At 36.8% G+C, this 19,684-nt stretch overlaps 5 protein-coding genes across 9 annotated transcripts in view; 1 reads left to right on the top strand and 4 right to left on the bottom strand.

Annotated features, from left to right (window-relative positions):
• Positions 1-937: 937 nt before the first annotated feature.
• On the bottom strand, positions 938-4,377 carry LOC132122739 (cell cycle checkpoint protein RAD1-like). The gene is made up of 6 exons (XM_059533102.1): positions 4,281-4,377; positions 3,386-3,599; positions 3,196-3,304; positions 2,855-3,113; positions 2,666-2,764; positions 938-2,495 (listed from the first exon to the last, which is right to left on the bottom strand). The coding sequence occupies exons 2-6, from the start codon at positions 3,578-3,580 to the stop codon at positions 2,318-2,320; spliced, it is 840 nt and encodes a 279-aa protein (XP_059389085.1). The 5' UTR covers positions 3,581-3,599; positions 4,281-4,377; the 3' UTR covers positions 938-2,317.
• Positions 4,378-4,806: 429 nt separating this feature from the next.
• LOC132122738 (intraflagellar transport protein 20 homolog) lies at positions 4,807-7,201 on the top strand. 4 transcript variants are annotated; one of them, XM_059533100.1, is made up of 5 exons: positions 4,807-4,866; positions 5,322-5,488; positions 5,581-5,666; positions 5,752-5,855; positions 6,486-7,201. In XM_059533100.1, the coding sequence occupies exons 2-5, from the start codon at positions 5,362-5,364 to the stop codon at positions 6,565-6,567; spliced, it is 399 nt and encodes a 132-aa protein (XP_059389083.1). In that variant the 5' UTR covers positions 4,807-4,866; positions 5,322-5,361; the 3' UTR covers positions 6,568-7,201. The 4 variants fall into 4 exon arrangements, with proteins under 4 accessions (XP_059389083.1, XP_059389082.1, XP_059389081.1 ...); XM_059533099.1 differs by having other exon boundaries at positions 4,818-5,094; positions 5,333-5,488; XM_059533101.1 differs by having other exon boundaries at positions 4,825-4,870.
• LOC132122737 (sigma intracellular receptor 2-like) lies at positions 6,936-8,363 on the bottom strand. The gene is made up of 3 exons (XM_059533097.1): positions 8,103-8,363; positions 7,842-7,986; positions 6,936-7,677 (listed from the first exon to the last, which is right to left on the bottom strand). Exons 1-3 carry the CDS (start codon positions 8,214-8,216, stop codon positions 7,403-7,405), a joined length of 534 nt encoding a protein of 177 aa, XP_059389080.1. The 5' UTR covers positions 8,217-8,363; the 3' UTR covers positions 6,936-7,402.
• A 235-nt stretch (positions 8,364-8,598) lies between these two features.
• LOC132122736 (fibroblast growth factor receptor homolog 1-like) lies at positions 8,599-13,731 on the bottom strand. The gene is made up of 12 exons (XM_059533096.1): positions 13,306-13,731; positions 13,067-13,161; positions 12,722-12,809; positions 12,257-12,455; positions 11,941-12,079; positions 11,719-11,817; positions 9,953-10,113; positions 9,699-9,836; positions 9,514-9,625; positions 9,330-9,429; positions 9,090-9,189; positions 8,599-9,007 (listed from the first exon to the last, which is right to left on the bottom strand). The coding sequence occupies exons 1-12, from the start codon at positions 13,350-13,352 to the stop codon at positions 8,957-8,959; spliced, it is 1,329 nt and encodes a 442-aa protein (XP_059389079.1). The 5' UTR covers positions 13,353-13,731; the 3' UTR covers positions 8,599-8,956.
• A 126-nt stretch (positions 13,732-13,857) lies between these two features.
• LOC132122734 (ubiquitin carboxyl-terminal hydrolase 32-like) overlaps positions 13,858-19,684 on the bottom strand; it is a 49,408-nt gene continuing 43,581 nt past the window's right edge. For both annotated transcript variants that reach the window (XM_059533093.1, XM_059533095.1), the window contains exons 28-34: positions 19,145-19,231; positions 18,930-19,050; positions 17,718-17,909; positions 17,322-17,574; positions 16,814-17,235; positions 16,634-16,726; positions 13,858-16,110 (exon numbers count right to left, since the gene is read on the bottom strand). In XM_059533093.1, coding sequence (XP_059389076.1) covers positions 15,937-16,110; positions 16,634-16,726; positions 16,814-17,235; positions 17,322-17,574; positions 17,718-17,909; positions 18,930-19,050; positions 19,145-19,231 — 1,342 coding nt within the window. In that variant the 3' untranslated portion in view covers positions 13,858-15,936. The remainder of the gene's footprint in view (positions 16,111-16,633; positions 16,727-16,813; positions 17,236-17,321; positions 17,575-17,717; positions 17,910-18,929; positions 19,051-19,144; positions 19,232-19,684) is intronic.

The following is a 19,684-nucleotide window of genomic DNA, read 5'->3' as shown; positions in this document are numbered from 1 at the left end:
TGTGTTAACAAAACCCAGAACCTTACACCTCTTGATTCATTGGTAGGTCGAGACATCAGACAGTGGATCAGCACTAGCTTGTTTATCTGAGGAACGGGTGGAGGATCACCCACTTCTTCATCAAGCAAGCTTGTGTTTAAAGTGCAGAAAGTGCTGCCATCCCTCTGATATCACCTGCTGTGAGAGATGTAGCTCCAGCTGATGATCCGCTGGTCTTGGTCTGTGGACAGTGTTTACTTGGTTACGCTGAATGTTGTTGGATGCTGTCTGTTGGGTCTGTTTGTGTGCATAAATTAAGTGATTTTGTAGGGATATTTATAGTTTATGTCTGCTGAATGAAAATCGATTTTTAGCTTTGTTTAAGACAATTACATGACTTTTCACTAACTGCCACCCTGTTGCTGCAGATAACGGCCTTGAAAACACTTGTTATGGACACAAAAAAAAGTCACCACAACAGTGTTAACTTGACAGATGGAGAACTGCAGAATGCCTGAACCGCACTTAATTGTCTACTGTAAATAGGCAAGAATGGGTTTGTTACATAGGATTTAAAAAATGAATCCATATTAGCTGCTCCGATATATAATAACTAACAATGTAGTTTTTTTTTACAAGTCTCTTATGCACATCGAGGCTGAAAAACAAACTAAAAAAAGTCAAAACTGATTAAGTGAAATGTATACAAAATAAAATGTTTTATCTTTCTGTTTATACATTTAATTTTAATTTATTGTAAAACATTTAACATTTATCTGGAATAGAAGTCACAGTATAAATACCTTTACTGTCACTTTTGATAAATTGAATGCATCCTTGCTGAATAAAAATATAATTTTTTTAAATCTTACTAATCCTTTTCAGAGATAATTTAGCTCCAAGGATGTACTCTGTTCACTGACAACATGCAGAATAATACACACACTCAGACTGCAGAGACCTGTTGCCTTTATATTTTATTTTTTAACTATTTTCAGGCAAACTAAGTTGGTGCAAGAATACAATAAAAGAAACAAAATATTTAAATGAGCCTTTTAGACCCCTTGTTCAGAACAAACTAGGTACTAACTAAGGATTCAAACAATCTTTTTCATTCTCAGCTATAATGAAATACTATTCAAATAAGTCCAAAGCTCTCTACAAATTGTCCACAATATGTTTAACTCTATTTAATGAGAACTTTTGTTGTTTTCAGCGGGCTTCACTGCAGCCTCTTTAAGCAGCTTGCCTGTGGCAGTGGTAACCCGCTGAGATGAGTGAGTGACAGAAGTGCGCTTGTTTTGCTCCTGTAATGTTCCTCTGCCCGGAAACAGTGTTGCCTCGACAGCCGCGAGTGGAGAAGCGATTGGTCGCGAGGCAGCAGTTCAAGCCTCGCGCGCTGTTCTGGGACTTTCTTCTAGAAGTGCGTGCGTCAGCCAGTATCAACATCAAGCTGCTTTGCTCAACTACATGTTTGCCTCGCAACGCATTCGTGTAATAAAAAGAACACGCATTAAACATTTAGATGTTTCAGACAACAGCTTTAACTGTAGAACAATGCAAATATTACGAGTGTTGTTATAAACCGATTTACGACATTATAACAGACATACAATTTTTTTTTGGAGACATTAGATTTGTCTAATTTATATATATATATATATATATATATATATATATATATATATATATATATATATATATAATATATATTATATATATATATATATATATATATATATATATATATATATATATATATATATATATAATCTTTTAGTCGTATATTAAATAAAACAGCATAACGGCTTAAACTAACCTCTGCATCTTTAATATATTAAACTTAAACCAACATCGGGCTCTTAATAATATTATATGCAGTCGCCTAAATAGCATTTCTCTGCTGCCCCCTGCAGGTCACACAGAATACTGTCTCAAATTCAATAAACAAAACAGTTTTTTTTACTATGTAATAAACTCTACAAATTAAGGCTTCAGATGCAAAAGACTCTAATCGTCATCTGTTATTTTCATCTAAAATTAGCATTTTTATCAGGCTCCTCTATTTACGTATAGTTATTCCATTTTAATGGCATAGAAAGGGACCCATACATTGCCATTAAAGTCAAACGACTGAATCTAAATATAAGAGCCTGATAAAAATGCTAGTTTTAGAAGAACATTTCAGATGGCACTTTGAGGCTGTTGCATCTCAACTCTTCAAATATTTGTTGTTCATGAAATATTCATATAAATTAAAATCAGAAACAGATTAAGGAACCATCAGGTCGGTGCACACTAAATGTCAAACGAGACAAAAACAGTTGCATTTTCCAATCTATTCTTCTTCCACTTCTTCATCCGGACAGCAATAATATTCCACGAAACAAATCTGACCGTCATCGTTCCTCACAAGGTACTGTAGAGAGAGGAAGCCTCGACTGTCAGTTCTCACCGAGACTTTACAGGAAAGAGCCAAGGCCTTCGTAGAGGGTTTCAACAGGGACATCTTATACCTTTGAGAATAAAAAAAGAGAATCTCAGCAACTCTTGATTCTTCTTTTACTACTTATGTGTGAATGCCTCAGAGGTACAACTATAAGCAGTTAATAAGGCTGTTGTTTTGCTAAGTCATAGAGAGCTCTGCTTGATGGGAAATGCTGTCAAATACAGAAGCTCCTCCTACCTGTTGGTCTGTATTTTAGTACACTGGAACAGCTCCATCATGTCTGAGTCTTTGGGATAATCGTAATGAGCGTTTCCAGAATTCCCAAATGTGGATAATCTAAGGTGAAAAGGCAAATAATGAATATCTACTGACATTAAATTTGACTTGACTATACATGACGATCTGTTGTGTGCACTCTCACTGTACCTGAAGTAAGGATGGCTTGGTGACATAGTAATCTGCAGAACCTCACTGGTCATGTCAAGCTCAGAGAAAGCCTCTTTAAGACTGTCTGACTGCAGAATCACCTTGTTGGTTACATTTGTGCTGCAAAAGTCAAAGTCTATGGGCTCCTCCGGCTCCTGTGTATTAATCTTGCATACGGTGACCACACCACCTTCCTCCAGGAATAAAGTCAGCGGATATCCGTAGCCATTGTAGCACATTCTCAAGGCGGTGCACACACCTCAAGGGTAAAATAAAAGACAGGAATTAGTGTTTTAAGACATTTTCCAAAAGAAGGACTGGATTATCATTGTGATACACACCTGGGACTGTGCTTCCCCCAAAGATGGTGAGGCAGTCCAGAAGAACAGTTAAATTAACCTGAAACCCAACTGCATCCTCTTTGATTATGTACTCTTGAAAGATGTCAGCCTGAGGAATCAAACACACAGATACACTGATCAACCCAACTGCTGTCAACCGAACCCGTAAGACCACCAAGACGTAACCAACCTGAATGAATGCATTGGCTTGAAGGCATTTGGAGTCCTCAACAGTGACTTTTAACCCATTCTGTGTTGCATTGAAGATAGCATGGTCCCGTAAAGAGATAGCTTTCAGGATGTTGGACAGATTCCTTGCATTATCCAAACTGGCGATCAGAATGTACTGGTCAATGTCTGCTTGGGACTGAGTTGACAGAGGCATGTTTCTGAATCGTCAGCAGCTGAAATGATATTTACATTTAGTCATTTAGCAGATGCTTTTATCCAAAGCAACTTACAAATGAGGACAATGGAAGCGATCAAAAACAACAAAAGACCAATTATATATAAGTCCTATAATAAGTCTCAGTTATCTTAAATGCAGTACACATAGCCAACAGTGTCATATTTGATACAATATATATTTTATAATTATATATATAAAATAATCTTGCTGTACAGGTGCCTTCTGTTGTCTGATTGATAGTCCATATATTTTAATGTGTAAGAGGCCTTTTAGTATAATAGCAAAAATAAATTAATAATTATTGTATTATGTTTTGCATCCCCACTATAAAAACACCAGAGCTTTGATAATAACACTAAACATCTAAAAACTATCTTACTAAGACAAATTATTGTGAGATATAAGTAAGATTGACAGCTGAGATTTAGATGCACTTTAAGTAACGTTAGCCTATTATTTAAATGCTATTGATTTACTTCACAGTATATCCGAATTTCATCTTGGCCATATAAAGCAACAGTTCCATTTAGAAATATATTTTTCTGGTTATTATTTCATGTCAGGCTCAACAGGTTAAAGACAACTACTGCGTTGCTAACCAGCTGCAACGACCTGTTTACAAATGATGGTGACATTATAACGACTGTAAGTTACTACCTTTTACCGGTTAACTTACCCACAGAGATGGTCAAGCTCTCAATCAGAAGGTAAAAAGCGAACATTAAACGTAAACAGTGTATGTTTTCTATATGTTAAACCTAACTAATATAGAGATGTAAAGTCTCTAAAAAATATAAAGATGTACATATTTTTTTTATTTCGGCGCCTTTAAGTGGCCCAGCTTGCTTTTCTTCTGGTGTTTTTGACAGAGTTTAGTATTTCATCCGATCCCTCGCACACACCGCAGTGGTCAGATGTGGAACTGCAGGAAGAGTTCATATACGGGCGTTTACAATATCAGGAGGGGGAGTGAGGTGTGAAATATTAACCGCTAATACACCTTTTACAGCGATCTCTCATCATTAGAATTAAATAACAATATATATTTTAATATATATATATATATATATATATAGAATTATGCTTTCTTTCATTTTCAAAAATGTAAGACGGCAGAAATAAATAATTTAAATAGGTTTGTGCACCCCTCTCTCTCATCATGAGGTGGCCCGGCGTCACCTAGCAGCCGAGAGACAGTCAAACAGAGCGAGGAGGCTCTCAGTCAGTCGAGCAGGAGAGCCGCTTAATCAAATCAAAGCCAGGCAGGTTTAAATTAGTCGTTGGCGGTTTTACTTTATTTAAATGTCACATTCGGTCTAATAATTTCAGGGAATAGTTATGTGGAATTCATTTTTCTTTTCAACAATGTTTTTCAAGATACTAAAGTTTCCAGCTGGTCTGTTTTTGTTTATCTATCACGAGAGCAACCAGACATCGCCAGCAACAAAGCGACATTTGTGAACTGTAGTAGTTTTGTCTTCTTCATATGTGTTTTTAAACGAAGTATGCGTGGTTTCTGTAATGTGGTGAGAGTGGTATTTAAATGTAACTCTAACTAGCTAATCGGTAAGATATCTTATTATGATCTAGTGACATATGGGCAGTGTATGCTGGAAAACCAATAAGTTACTGTATTTGTTTTTCGTCACTTTTAAAAAATGAAATAATGCCCGTGCTTGTTCTTTTACACCTGCATGTGTATTTGTGTGTGTTTTAGCTTTTATCGAGTTCCAAAAGCAGGTTTAGCTCTTCTGGTCATGGCTAAAGACCCGTTGGGCGAAGCTGGTCTTCATTTCGATGAACTCAACAAACTACGAGTCCTCGAGCCTGATGTGAGCCACAAAACCATTGTGCTCAAAGAGGAATGTGAGGAGTTTGTTGACAGTGAGTTTTTCATGTTGCAGACTGAACAGCATTTCATTGCTTCTTTTCATAGTACAGATCAATAAGGAATTAGATTTTTTTTATTTAAACAGAGATAGGCCAGTTTCAGAAAATTGTAGGTGTACTCATTGAACTTGTGGATGAGCTAGCAAAGGAAGCCGAAACTGAAAAAATTAAGGTATGTTCTTGCATTTTAAATGAAAAGCAGTGCATAGCTGTGTAATGGACATTCATATTACTAATGATTACATATTATTCTACAGGCCATAGGTGCAAGAAATTTACTGAAATCGGTTGAAAAGCAACGGGAGGCTCAGCAGCAGCAGCTTCAGGCTCTGATTGGAGAAAAGAAAATGCAGTTGGAAAGGTAATCAATCTGTAATCAGAGTCAAGACTGCAAACATTGTCTTCTTAAAGGAAAATATCACCCAAAAAAATGAATATATTGCTGGGAATTTACTCACCCACGGCAGGCCATCCTGTTCATCAGAACAGATTCTGGATTATTTAATTACATCACTTGCTCACCAATGGATCACCTGCTGTGAATGGGTGCCGTCAGAATGAGCGTCCAAACAGCTGATAAAAACATCTCAGTATACCACAAGTAATCCTTCAACATGTGTTTATATCGGTGTACATCTCTAGACAATAAATATTATGGATAGAGGACTCGTATTTAAGCTGGAAGCAATGATATGAATTTAAAAATATCTTGGAGTTGTGAGGTGAACAGCTGTAAAGTTTGTAATAAGCAAATTGATACCAGACTGGTTGTGTGGATTATAATGTTTTTATCACCTGTATGTACTCTGTTTCTGACGGCACCCATTCACTGCAGAGGATTCACTGGTGAGCAAGTGAAGAAGTGCTATATTTTTCCAAATGTTTTGATAAATTCCTCTACATTTTGGATGGCCTGAGTGGGAGTAAATTTGCAGCAAATTGTATTTTTGGAGAAGTATTCCTTTAATTCTTGACCGTTTTTTATTTGCAGGTATCAAATAGAATATGAAGCCCTTCAAAAAGTCGAAGCAGAGCAGAGTGAATTCATTAATCAGTATATACTGCAGAAATAATAAGAGTGCTTTATTTCCTCTTTCTGTTGGACAAGAAAAGTGATGCAATGCATCTTGATTTACAATGACTTTCTAATAAGTGAAGGGTTAACTGTGTTAACTGAATCAACCAGTTAATAGGTGACAACAGACATCTGTTCAGCCTCCGACTCTGTGGTGTTAACACACTGATATTTCATGACCAGTTCAAGGAAGCGCATACTTGTAATCTATCCAACCATAGATCGTAATCTCAAATTAAAACTATTTATATACAAAATGTTATTTATACTATATATATGTAAATTTGTTTGTAAAACATTTTTATTTTACCATGGGAAAATACAGTATTTGCATGTCACTGTAAATAATTCCATCATGAGACATCATCAGGTAAATAGTTTATTTTTTGTATGATTTGTATTTTAACTGCTGTTTGTGACTTGAACTCATTCAGTGAGGCATTTTAATTGTCTGCTCATGGGCCCACAACCAAAATATTTTTTCTGTAGAAGTTTAGGAAAACTATTTAAAACAAAATTAATTTATTGTTTGTTTACATTTACCATTTACATCATCGAGTGTGTAACCTCAATATGCGACAAACTTCATACAGATCTGAAGAACATTTGAATAAAAATATATTTTGCATTAACATGTGTTGTCATGATCAGTAAACAATTATATGATGTCAAAAATTACTTTAAAAAACATAAAAATAGATTAAAAGCTACATAAAATTATCAGATGGCACATATTGAAATATTTCATCACATATAATTACTTGCAACAACTATAATGAATACATCCATCTATACGCTCATCGTAAGATGAATCTATAAAAGGGATGAACTCTCTATCTTTGTTTCTTGGACTTTGAGGAAGCATTTCCTTTCAGAGAGGTAGAGTTATACGTTGAGCTGAAGAGCATGGTAAGCAGTATCATGACCGGGATGATGAGGTACGGAGCATAAATGGACACCAGGGTCAGACGTTCCTTCAGAGTTTGGGGTCCTGGATGTGGCGCCAGCGGAAAGTTATAAAAAAGGACGTGGCTTAAAATGGGGATTAGAGTGGTGGCCACATGAACAGAATAAATGATTGCTGGAGTCCTGATCCATTTGCAGCCACCTATTAAATAGACAAATACATCAATAAGCAGGAATAATGTGACAACAGAAACTGGTCTCCAATGAAACAAGTGATTCACCACTAGATGACACTCTTGTGATATTTAAAACGGATTCTACAAATCATTAGCACCCATTATCACGTTTTAGTCAAACACCACTGACCCTTCATGAAGGCGTATGCAGCAATTGGGAAAAAGGGCAGCTGCACGAGAGCCTCGCAGAATACAAAAGATCTAAACCACACAGGAGGGTCCATTATCATCGGATCCTTGAACTCAGCAGCATACCACTGCAGTAGGGCTTTCAGCTGTAAAGCAAGCACTCATATTGATTTACTAAGAAAGAGTTACATGTAACCTAGATATATCATATGGCTCCATTAGTGACAAACACAAGAATGTGCAGCACAAAGTGCAAACTTACCTCGGATGGATACAGATGTTCAGGAAGTAAAGGTTGAAGATCAACCATGAGAGTAATTGGAATGTGGGACAAAAAGTAAAAGAAATATATGATTTCTAAAACGCGAAGAAACATTTTGGTTAGCGTTTGATCCGTCAGTAATTCACCAGAAGTAGACGTCGTCAGTGGTCAGTGTGGAGTAGCGTGTTACTCCTCTGTTTCTGATTGGTCCTTCAATGCAGTCGTTCCTAATCTTTGTCTTCCCATTGGTCCCGTCGGCTCGGTTGATTCTGGAGGGGGCGGGTTCGTGATCGCAAGCCTGACTGAAATTACCATAGCAACTAGAGTTTTGATAAAGATGATTCCACATTAAATTATGAATTTGCAGTGTGACAAATGACAATAGAGAAAAACGGACCTAACACACCTCCATTTAACATTAAATTACTGTTTAATTATGTAAACATTATTACATGTTGACTGATAAAATGTATTTTTATTACTGCAATGTATTTTTATTATTGTAAATTAATTATTGATTTTATTATAATTACGAAAACTGATATCAAAAATTTTATTGTTCAATTATTATTATTTTAATAATAGCATGTTTATCACATCGAACACTCACTTTTTTTCAGATTGTTGTTTCGAAAATTATCATTGAGCACATCAAGAATACTATAATTTGGTCTTTAGAGTTGCGTTATGTCTTCCTGCTTTACAAATGCAGCATGTATAGAATATAAATCCTTAAAAACATTTTCCAAAAAGTATGCCTGCACACAATTAGGAGTTACACGAGAACAATGATGAAATAACTGCTACAAAATTCTCATAGAATTAAAAAGTTAGAAGTTATATATATTTTTAATTCACTTTTCTTTTGCATTCATGATCCTTTGGTTGTCAACGTCCACATAATCCTGCAAAATATTAATGTTTTATCACTTATCTATAGGACAAAGGTAACGCTTAAAAAGTAGATCAAGGATGAATATGACTCACCCCATCACGCTCCACGATACTCTCCAGGATCTTGACAATGTGTGTAAATGCAGGTCTAGATGTGTAGGGATCCAACCAGCAGTCTTGCATGACATGTTCTCTACATTTTAAAAAGGAAATACAAAATACAAAGAATATTTTGTGTGTGTGTGTGTGTGTTTGTGTGTGTGTGTGTGTGTGTGTGTGTGTGTGTGAGAATATAAAACAAAACTTTTTTTTCTGACTACTTCTGTCACTCACATTTCTGGACGGCAGGTATCGGGTACAGTGTTCCTATAACCAGCACAGATACTATACACCACTTGCTCAGATGTGTTCAGATCTGGATACGGCAAGGTGCCTGTGAAATATAAAATTCAGTATTTGTTATTTATTCTTCAAAAATATTTAACAAAATTAATCAAATATCTCAGACATTTCTTACCGAATGTCTGCATTTCCCACAGCAAAATGCCAAATGCCCAGACATCTCCCTTAAAGCTGTAGTAGTTGTTCCTGAAGTATTCTGGAGGATACCAGCGCAGCGGCACACGCTCCTATGAGATCACATTCATATCATTGAGCAATGAGCTATGAGGATGTGGGGACGAACTGGTGCGATTTGTTCACCTTGTATTGTTTTTTTCTGCTGCTGTGTCTGCTCCTCATACGGGTCAAGTCTCTGGCCAGGCCAAACTCTGCTACCTTCACCTCCCATGGGAATTGGCTCACCAGAATGTTCCTTAAAGCAAGGTTACTGTGCACCACCTGAATAATATGCAGGAAGCATTTGAAATCATTCTTTCCATTTATGTTTATAGTGTAAATATGACTCTGTTTGTTTAACAGAACAGCTGTTTTATGTTTGTGGCAGATGGTGATACCATTTTGGAGTGTAAGTGCTCCATGGCCAGGGCGATGTGGTAGGACGCGATGGTGAACTGGCTCTGCAGTTCAGGGTCAGCAATCAGTTCATCTTTGTGTTTCTGAACAAAACTGCGGAGGGTTCCGCAACTTATGAACTCCATGAGCAGCATATACGGCTCTGAGGAAACAAGACACTGTTTTGGTCACAAGGTGGAAACAACTACATTATTTTAGTACAAGTTTAGTACAAATTTTCTTGAATGAATGATAAATAAATAATAACAGTAGAATTGGAGAGGGAATGCTTGTTACATTGCAACTTTCAAGTACAAATGGATTCATTAATTTATATTGTTCCCTTGTTTTAGTTAAGTCATAACCATGATTTAAGAATTTGTTCTCGTTTTAGTAATTCCTGGTCACAAGTTAAGGATTCATTCACATTGTTATCTGTGGGCACAAATGAATTACTAATTACATAGTTTTAGTAAATTGTGGCCACAAATTAAGAATTAGTTCCCACGTTTTAGTAAATTGTGATATCAAATTAAGAATTCATTCCCTCGTTTTAGTAAATTGTGGCCACAAATTAATAACTCCTTCCCTCGTTTTAGTAAATTGTGATACCAAATTAAGAATTTGTTACCTCATTTTAATAAATTGTGGCCACAAATTAATAATTCCTTCCCTCGTTTTAGTAAATTGTGATACCAAATTAAGAAAACTTTCCCTCATTTTAATAAATTATGGCCACAAATTAAGAATTCGTTCCCACATTTTAATAAATTGTGGCCACAAATTAATAATTCCTTCCCTCGTTTTAGTAAATTGTAATACCAAATTAAGAAAACGTTCCCTCATTTTAATAAATTATGGCCACAAATTAAGAATTAGTTCCCTCGTTTTAATAAATTGTGGCCACAAATTAATAATTCCTTCCCTCGTTTTAGTAAATTGTAATACCAAATTAAGAAAACGTTCCCTCATTTTAATAAATTATGGCCACAAATTAAGAATTCGTTCCCACATTTTAATAAATTGTGGCCACAAATTAATAATTCCTTCCCTCGTTTTAGTAAATTGTAATACCAAATTAAGAAAACGTTCCCTCGTTTTAATAAATTGTGGCCACAAATTAAGAATTCCTTCCCACGTTTTAGCAAATTGTGATACCAAATTAAGAATTTGTTACCTCATTTTAGTAAATTGTGGCCACAAATTAATAATTCCTTCCCTTGTTTTAGTAAATTGTGATACCAAATTTAGAAAACGTTCCCTCAATTTAATAAATTGTGGCCACAAATTAAGAATGCTTTCCCACGTTTTAGTAAATCGTGACCACAAATTAAGAATTAATTTCCCTTGTTTTAGTAAATCATGACCACAAATTAAGAATTAATTTCCTTGTTTTAGTAAATTGTGGCTTTGAATTCTTCATTTGTAGGACTTTGTGCCATGAAAAAAAATATATTTTTGTCCGCATGTTGTGCTGGGCCATATTTTGGGATGAGATTATCACGGAGACTCAGGGGCGAGATCTTTTGACTTGAACCAGTAGGCAACGACGTAGAAACCAACTTAAGCACCCTAGCAACCACAAAGCAACATGCTTAAACCAATCAGAAGATCTCAGCGATGCCCTGGCATCCATCACAACACTCTAAGACTATGTCAGTGAGTTTTGCACAGGCAAGATCTAGTCTATATTGTACCGTCTAGCTGCAAGGATCCATTTAAGGTTTATTAGAGTCAAATAATACTGAAGTGCAGCAGCCTGTCTTACGTTCCACTGTATTCCAGTCCAGCAGCTGCATCACATTTTTATGATAAACCAGCTTTTTCATAATGGACACCTCATTTTCCATCTGCTTTGAGGTGATACCTGCAAAACAACAGCAGATCTGAACAACTGCTGGATCATTATGGAGACATGCATGCATTTTGGTACAAAAAATAACTAGAAATATAAGAAGTAACAGAAATATTTTTGCATGTAGTTTTCAACCTTCTTTTCCAATTTTACAAGTGACCAGTGAATGGCCATTACATGTCCCCCTTATGATCCTTGCTTTGTAGAAGACTCCTTCTCTACCCGCCTTTATGAGCTGAATAAGGCTCAGGTCTCCTTTTGTGAACCGAGGAACCTAAAGATAATTTCTTTATGTTACATTGTAGGAGCATTATACAGTTAGTCAATTACATTTCATAGTTGTGATGGATTTAATATACATTTATAAAACACATCAACAAATGTTTAATTCAGTTATCTAGTTAAATGTTTAAAATAAAAAAACAAAGAGAAAATAAAGATAATAGTAAACCTGTAGTGGAGGCTTCCAGGGAAATCTGGAGCTCAATTTAGTTTGTCTCTGTAAAGGGTCCTCTTTAGTACGATCCGGTAGTTCAGGAATTTTCAGGACATCAGGAGATGTTGGGGGAGAATCTTGGGAAGGTACCTGGGGGATCACAGCCGGCCTCCTTTGCCTCAGCTCCCGTATGGTCTTCTTCATTGACCGATACCTGAGGAGTGAAACAGAAACAACATTTTGAAATCTGTTACTTTGTTTTTTGTTATTATAAATATTACTGCAATAATTATTTAGAAACTGTAAATGGTCATTTTAATGGTAGTGTGCTATTATACACACAGACACACACACACAGACATATTAAAGTTATATATATATATATAAACTTTAATATTTAAATTAATATTAAGAACTATTATTAGATTAAAACTTTAAAAGGTTTGTTTAAATTAATAATAATAAAAATATGTTATATACTTGTTTAGGCAAAGGCATCCGAGTACAATCATGAAGAACATGGTAACAGCATAGATGCAGATTAGAATTGTGTGTCCGAAATCAATGTCTGTAAAAGGAGAAAAAGAAGATTTATGTGATGGCCATCAAAGTTAAATAAACTACAGTCCAGTTTCATACAGTCCATTTATTCAGTTTAATAAAAAAAATAAAAATAAATACACGGAGAAGCCTGTATTTGTCACCTAATTCGATAAAAGCAGAAAAATGTATGCAAACACACACACACACACACGCATATATATAAATAAAATATATATAGACACACACATACATATAGTAGCCATTGAAAAAAAAAAAACTTACTGATCTTATTAAAAGGAGGTGAACTGTTATTTGTCATAATAACACCAAAAGCATCACATGTTTTTAAAAAATCTGAGCGAGATGTTTCATCGGAACTGAAAAGAAGAAAGACGCAAAAAAATTATTATTAATTTTAAATGAAATTAAATATTTTGAAAATACCTTGAATGTCAGCCAGGCAACGTTATATGTTCAAATGCAAGACATGAGAAGCAAACGTGTTAAAAACGTTTTGTCACCTTGTAGAAAAGACGATTAAAATAGCAGGTCCCCAGGTTGAACTCATTATGCAATGCACCCCATTGTCTAACCTTCTTCTGCATAAGACAATACTGTGCGAGCATGCATGAAGACCACTGAGGCTAAGGTGCTCTTCTGAACAATACGCCACAGTTCTTCATTGCCTGTGGTTTAGAGCAGAATTCTATAAGTAGCACAGCATGCAGGTCGACACACATCCTGACTACAGCATGCTAGTCTCAATTTATAAAGTGTGAAACTGTTCAAACCACAATGTGCGAAAAGGTATTGAGGCGATTCTCAGTAGCTTAATTTGTATATTTCATTCAAGGGAAATAGTCTTGCAGGAAAATATTGTGTCAGGCAAGTGGAAGAGTCCTACAAAAGGTTAGTTTAAATGTCAAATGTGGCTTGAATTCAAGGAAGTAGGTCTGACTGATGGCAATGGAGTCTATAGACCCCTACAGAGAGGGACGTGTGTGGTTTCCTCTTTGCTGCTGGAAGAAACACCTCACATCATTCACCAGCAAATAAACACAGATGAGAAGAACTTGCATTTGGCTGCATTTAATTTGTTTCTTGAATAACTGTTACAGATCAACAGTATCACTCCATATACAACTACAAGTACATTTGCACAGTTCATTTTCAAATACATCATTTTCATTGGCGTATTTACAAAACATTTCTGTACATTTGTCAGTGCAATGCCAATTTTTTTTACAAAATAAAGTTCATTAAATTAATACATCTCTAGCAGTTCATCAAAGTTAATTTAACGTAATTAGGACTAACAACATGGACAAAGACACACATCAGTAGTTCATTGCACTACTTGAAAAGAGATCATTTTGCCATTTTAATAAATTATCCCTATATAAAATATTTTTTATTAGTGAATATTTAAAATGTGTCTGTGGTTTCAGAAACATTTGTTACTGTAATTGTAATTGCGCAAAAGGCCAAGAGAACAGTGTAATTATATTTTGATTTTGTATGTTGGATATCTATTTTTATTTTAACATTAAAATACCTAAAAAATGTTTACAGTCCATACATCATATTTGCATTACTCTTTATGATGATTAATAATGGCCTTACAGTAATACAGCTGTGTTTATTTCACAAACATTTCTTTTTTCAACAGGCATAAACCTTTCTTTTCAAGGCAAATTTAGTTTGAATATCCATGACATGGAAATCGGAGAAGTACAGCTGCAAAATGCGAATGATTCCCGATGATTTCCAAGGGTTTAACGCACTCTCACAGGAGGAGCTCATTCGGTTGATGAGTTGCTGCAAAATAAGAGCCTTTCAATATTTCATTCATCTTTTCACAGTGGTAATTAATATGGGATCTCTTATAAAGAGTCACTTAAGAAATGCTACTAATAACCTGGAACACCCTCCGACACAGACGTCCAGAACGGTCAGCAGCTTAGTGAGAAGAATGCTGTTTTCTAAAAGCAAAGGTTGTGAAATATTTCTCTCTGCTGATAATACTGTTCACACAACAAACCTCTTATGCTCTCATCTAACAGTATGCAATGCTTCCCGTAAACTATGAACATGACCAGTTGAACACTTTGGCTTGGACAAGCAGAGTCTCTCTGGTAAGAAAACATTGTTTAGATATGCATCTGGTTGTTTCTGTGGTCAACAGTATTTTGCGAAGCAAAAAAATACAGTTGTAACAGGAAAACGTGTAAAAAGCTGCGTATTTGTGGTTTGATCAGACAGCTGAGACTAAAGCTGTAAGTGAATGCGTTTCATTAAAGTGAACAATTGCATTTAAAAAACTGATAAAAAGAAATCTATAAAAAGAAAAAAAATAATAAGGAGAGTAATACATTAACTATTCTAAAGAAAAATGAAACCTGAAAGTAACCATCTTGAGATTTAGAACTAAAATCAACAAAAATAGTATGTGCATAATTTGGCAGTGGAGGATTGGGAGGATATTTTATTAATTAGTAGAAACGTTCTACTAAAGTCAAAAGTGAATTTGGTATATAAAGTAGAAGTAATTTTAACTGCCCTCAGGTGATAGAATACTGTCACTCTGATTTTCTGATCAGTTGGCAAACTGCGAAAGATGTGAGGTAGTGTATGGAACTTACTGAAGAAAAAAAAAACAATCTACTTTGACAAAACTAAGCCAACAAAAGCTTTAGAGAAACCGCTCTAATTTAGACCAATGCCATCTTCACTGTTGATTTCCTACTTAACCTGTTCTGTCAAGTAGCATTCTGAATATTAGCAACAGAAGCATAAGCTCTTGTTACATGATTTCTGGATTCACCTGTATGGGCTGGCACGTGAAAGAGCAGTTTTGTCTGTCTGGTAATGGTGATATCAAGGGACTGGCTAACAGTTATTTGTTTGCTTGGCAACAATCACATGATCGCTACAGTTCTCTGTGATTCACTCATTCAGTCTCTCCCTCGTGTATCTGAAGTGTCAGGTACCTCTATTCTGAAAGCGCAGTCAGCAGCGGTCTTGTGCCTGTCGGCTAACTGATATTTTGTGCTTTCACAAATGATGGTCCTCTGGGGCGACGTAGCCGTTTCACTTCTCATTGCACTGGCATACTGACAGCCCCAGTGTCTTTGATGTGGAAGAGCGTGGCATCACTGCAGCACACAGTACTTCTTGTAGTCAGATTCAAAGTCTTCGTCCATGCTAGTGGTGTCTGCCATCTTTTTGCCCTCTGTTTTTGGCAGAAACTGTGAGTAGTCCACTCCCTGTTGCTCATAGAACAGGATGTAGGCCGAATCTGTGTCAATCTCATCCGAGTGAACTTCCTGAAGACCACAAGAAACAGTTTGTTTTAGTTGTTGCGCAATACTTCTAGTGTTGTCACGCAACCAGACTTCTAGTCAACACCAAGGCAAGAGAAATGTTAAGAATATAAATTTCAATGTAATCACCACAGTACTTATACTGGAAACATAGTTTTTTTTAAATCTTATTTTATTAATTTTATTTTTCAGTATTCAACACTAATAAAAATTTTTATGAGTTTCAGTAGTCAACACCAGTGCAAGGGAAATTTCAGGAATACGAATCCAGTGTTGACACCACAGATTTAATGTTGAGCTTTCCGAATTCAGCTGGTAATTACTACGACAGATACTGCAGAAAGGTTGTAGAGCTCAATTTGTTAATTTTAGTATTCATTTAAGAACAAAGTACTGATCGTTTTGATATCTCTACTTCGTTGAAACATTTTCTATTTTTGTAGATATGTTTTATCTCTGTGCAATAAGAATGCTAAATAATGGAAACAAATGAGATGTGAAAGAATAAAAAGAGTTGAGATCTTACCTTGCAGCTACTGTCGTTGTAACAGTACCATTTTTCATTGGGGTTTTTGGCATAGGTCACATAGTGCCCCCCTCCCATTATTCCTGAATGACACTGAAAGAAAAACAATAATCACAGTGTCAAAAAAGCTGTTTGCAAAAGCAATCAAAGCACAATGAAACGTAGACAAGAATCACTTACTGAGATTGCATATAGATTGTACAGGGGCTCCAGGCAGATGTCATTTCTTTGGTGAGGGGTGTCCAGGTCTGAACTGACGTCCGAGTGTCCGTTACTTTGACTGCTCTCTTGTCCCAATCCATTCACCATGATGACATCGCAGTCATTGCTTGAGGCATCCAGTGACCAGGTGTCTTGTGCATTTGCATCAGATGGCATCTGATTCTCCCCATCCATCACTGTGCCCTGCTCCAACTCGGTCTCGCTCTCCTTGCTGCTGCTACAGGCATCCAAGTTTTCTTTGCTGTTGCAGAGTCGATGTCGACTGCCCAGCTGGGGAAGACGCAGACGTCCCTGTTTTCGCCCTGTATTCCTGGGGCTGCTGCCAGGGCTGCTGTTTTTGCTCAGTGGGCTGCCCACCCTCCTGATGGAGCACGGGGTGCCTGAAACAAAAATGCAATTATTAAAGAATCTCATGTCTCATGATTCAAAAGGTCTGCAGAAAGAGAAAAGAGAGAGAGAAACCGACCTTTTCCAGAAGTGGGAGGACTGGCCACTGTAGTAGTGGAGATGGAGGACACAGAAGAGTCTCCTCTCTCCAGCCGCTGGAGCTCCTCTACCAGGGATTCGCTCTGCAGGCTCTGTAGGCTGCCCATGCTTTGAGCCACCTCCCGTGGGGCCAGGAACGCACTGGGGTCAAAGCTCTCACGTGGAAACTTCACAATCTTCTGAGACTTAATCCAGCGACCGTTGACAAACTGGAAGCGTTTCAAATGAACAATCTGAAAAATTATACAACAAAAAAATATTTCAACCACATATTACAAAGGGCAACTTGCAATGATGCATAATAATTCAAGTTTAAGAGACATGCAGTTTTATTCCTACAGAAAAAGAGAAAATGGAAATAATTTGTGTTTCTGACCAGTACGGGAGGCAGCCTCCAGAGGTCCAGCTTCTTGGTGGCCAGGCGGTGGGTCTTACACTTGGAGCAGTAATACAGCTCATCCTCTCCCAGCTCTTCTTCACTGGTGAAGGCTTTCAGACAGCTGTCCAGACTGATGGGCTCTGCCTGAGCGCGCCGACTCTGCTCAACGCTGGGATGCTCTTCCACTATCTGCCCACAGAAACATTAGCAATTAATTACCCAACACACATTAACATAATGAAATTATAACTGCTCATAAACACTAAGAGGTCTGGACATATATAGTCATATATATGTATAGGACATATATAGACCTACCTGAAAAACTAAAAAACAATTTATTTAATTTGTGTCCTTATTATTTAAGGGAGACTGCTTACTTGCAATTTTTAATTTAATTTTCAATTAAAAGTTTGAAATCAAGCTATCTTGTGCTACTGCAATACAATTACCCCACTGTAAAATAAAAAATGCACTAGAACACACTGGACAGACTACAGCCGATGGCCAACTAGCATGTACGCTCTGCCCTTGCGCGAAAGAACTTAACTCTTCCACACCAGCAGGTGGCAGCAGTCTGTATTCAGCGTTCAAACAGAGAAACCAGAAGTGATAGAACTGTGGATATACAAAGCAAGCCACGCTTTTACTATTGTTTACACCAGCTGCACTCATTATTAATGGATTTGTGTAGCTATTTTCATGTCTGCTGAGCTGCAAATAGCACTGGTATTGACAGCCATTGGTTGTTGTCTTGTGGATAAAGAAAGAAAATTATATAAAGGCATCAAGAGTCTGTGCATTCCCTCTTTTCTCTGTCAATGGTTTGCTTTTGTCAGTTCCAATTTTCTTGTGCACTAATTCGCTAAGTTGAATAGCCAATCAGAGTTCTCTTTCTCACCGACAAGCTCCGCTGCCAATTTGACATGCAGAATTGGCCGAAAAACAGCTGACAGCATCTAACTAGAACCAACTGTGCGGAACACACTTAACAAAACTAAAGCCAACCAACACTCAAAAACCACCCGAGATTGGCCGACGGCCAACCATCAGCTCAGTGTGTCCTGGGCTTAAGGGATATTTCAAGTCCTGCAGTGCATCGTCAGACTGAATCCAGTAACATAAAGACTTCGACCTTCACACAGGGACAAAACTTGAACAGAAGTTCAAATACTTAAAGCACTCTTACAGTATCCTTATAGCACTCACCCTTTCCTGAGAGGTCTGATAACGAAGGTGCAGGGCAGTGGGGTCCCAGTCTACAGCAATGTAGGCATTCCCCAGTGACGCTCTGTCTTCACTACAGTCCACTGTGCAGCCTCTGCAGAACCTGGCAAAGTCACCGACATACCTTGTCAGTCATGACAACCCAAACTGCATTGTGAGACATGTGCATTCACAACCACTGAACCTAAATGGCTTACCTGTACCAGGGACACCAAGCACAGGAATTACCATCTTTCTGCACCACCCGCAGTGTGAAGGGGTACTGGTAGCCCATACTGTCATCACTGGAAGAGAGTATGACATGTCAAATAACTGATAAGGAACATAACTGAGTAAGGACCTCATGTAGAGACACCACATTGAAAATCTGGGATTTTTAAAAAAAGTTAACAGTTTTAATACATTTTAACAAGTTTACTTACACATTTTGGACAAAAGAAAAGTTTTGATGTAAAATGAATAAGAAATATTTAAGATTCTGGACTATTTCCTATTCACCTAGATCACTTTTTGAAATGAGCTAGGAAAACTTACATTTTCAATTATTTAAATTTGTAATGATTTGTATTACATTACAAAAATGCTAAATAGAAGGAATTCCACTAGTGGTCTCAGACATTTATTTGTCACCTGATGATTTACAGGGCTTTTTGATTGGGATGGGATTCGGGAATGACTGGTCCTGCGACTTACAGTCAGGTGCGACTTATTTATCAAAATTAATTTGACATGAACCA

Source organism: Carassius carassius, chromosome 41, assembly GCF_963082965.1.
Source record: "Carassius carassius chromosome 41, fCarCar2.1, whole genome shotgun sequence".
Taxonomy (NCBI): Eukaryota; Metazoa; Chordata; class Actinopteri; order Cypriniformes; family Cyprinidae; genus Carassius; species Carassius carassius.
The sequence above is the reverse complement of the archived record's forward strand: the minus strand, read 5'-3'. Positions and strand labels throughout refer to the sequence as shown.

Excerpts from the sequence above, each read along its gene's own strand:
- LOC132122738 (XM_059533098.1), top strand. The coding sequence starts at position 5,299 with ATGTGTATTTGTGTGTGTTTTAGCTTTTATCGAGTTCCAAAAGCAGGT. Across the intron at positions 5,489-5,580 it reads ATGTGAGGAGTTTGTTGACA|AGATAGGCCAGTTTCAGAAA; the intron begins GTGAGTTTTTCA and ends TTATTTAAACAG. Across the intron at positions 5,667-5,751 it reads CCGAAACTGAAAAAATTAAG|GCCATAGGTGCAAGAAATTT; the intron begins GTATGTTCTTGC and ends ATTATTCTACAG.
- LOC132122736 (XM_059533096.1), bottom strand. The coding sequence starts at position 13,352 with ATGAGTTCAACCTGGGGACCTGCTATTTTAATCGTCTTTTCTACAAG. Across the intron at positions 13,162-13,305 it reads TTAATCGTCTTTTCTACAAG|TTCCGATGAAACATCTCGCT; the intron begins GTGACAAAACGT and ends TCTTCTTTTCAG. Across the intron at positions 9,626-9,698 it reads GCAGAAAAAAACAATACAAG|GAGCGTGTGCCGCTGCGCTG; the intron begins GTGAACAAATCG and ends GTGATCTCATAG.
- LOC132122739 (XM_059533102.1), bottom strand. The coding sequence starts at position 3,580 with ATGCCTCTGTCAACTCAGTCCCAAGCAGACATTGACCAGTACATTCTG. Across the intron at positions 3,305-3,385 it reads AAGCCAATGCATTCATTCAG|GCTGACATCTTTCAAGAGTA; the intron begins GTTGGTTACGTC and ends TTGATTCCTCAG. Across the intron at positions 2,765-2,854 it reads CCAAGCCATCCTTACTTCAG|ATTATCCACATTTGGGAATT; the intron begins GTACAGTGAGAG and ends TTTTCACCTTAG.
- LOC132122737 (XM_059533097.1), bottom strand. The coding sequence starts at position 8,216 with ATGTTTCTTCGCGTTTTAGAAATCATATATTTCTTTTACTTTTTGTCC. Across the intron at positions 7,987-8,102 it reads AACATCTGTATCCATCCGAG|CTGAAAGCCCTACTGCAGTG; the intron begins GTAAGTTTGCAC and ends CTTGCTTTACAG. Across the intron at positions 7,678-7,841 it reads TGCATACGCCTTCATGAAGG|GTGGCTGCAAATGGATCAGG; the intron begins GTCAGTGGTGTT and ends TCTATTTAATAG.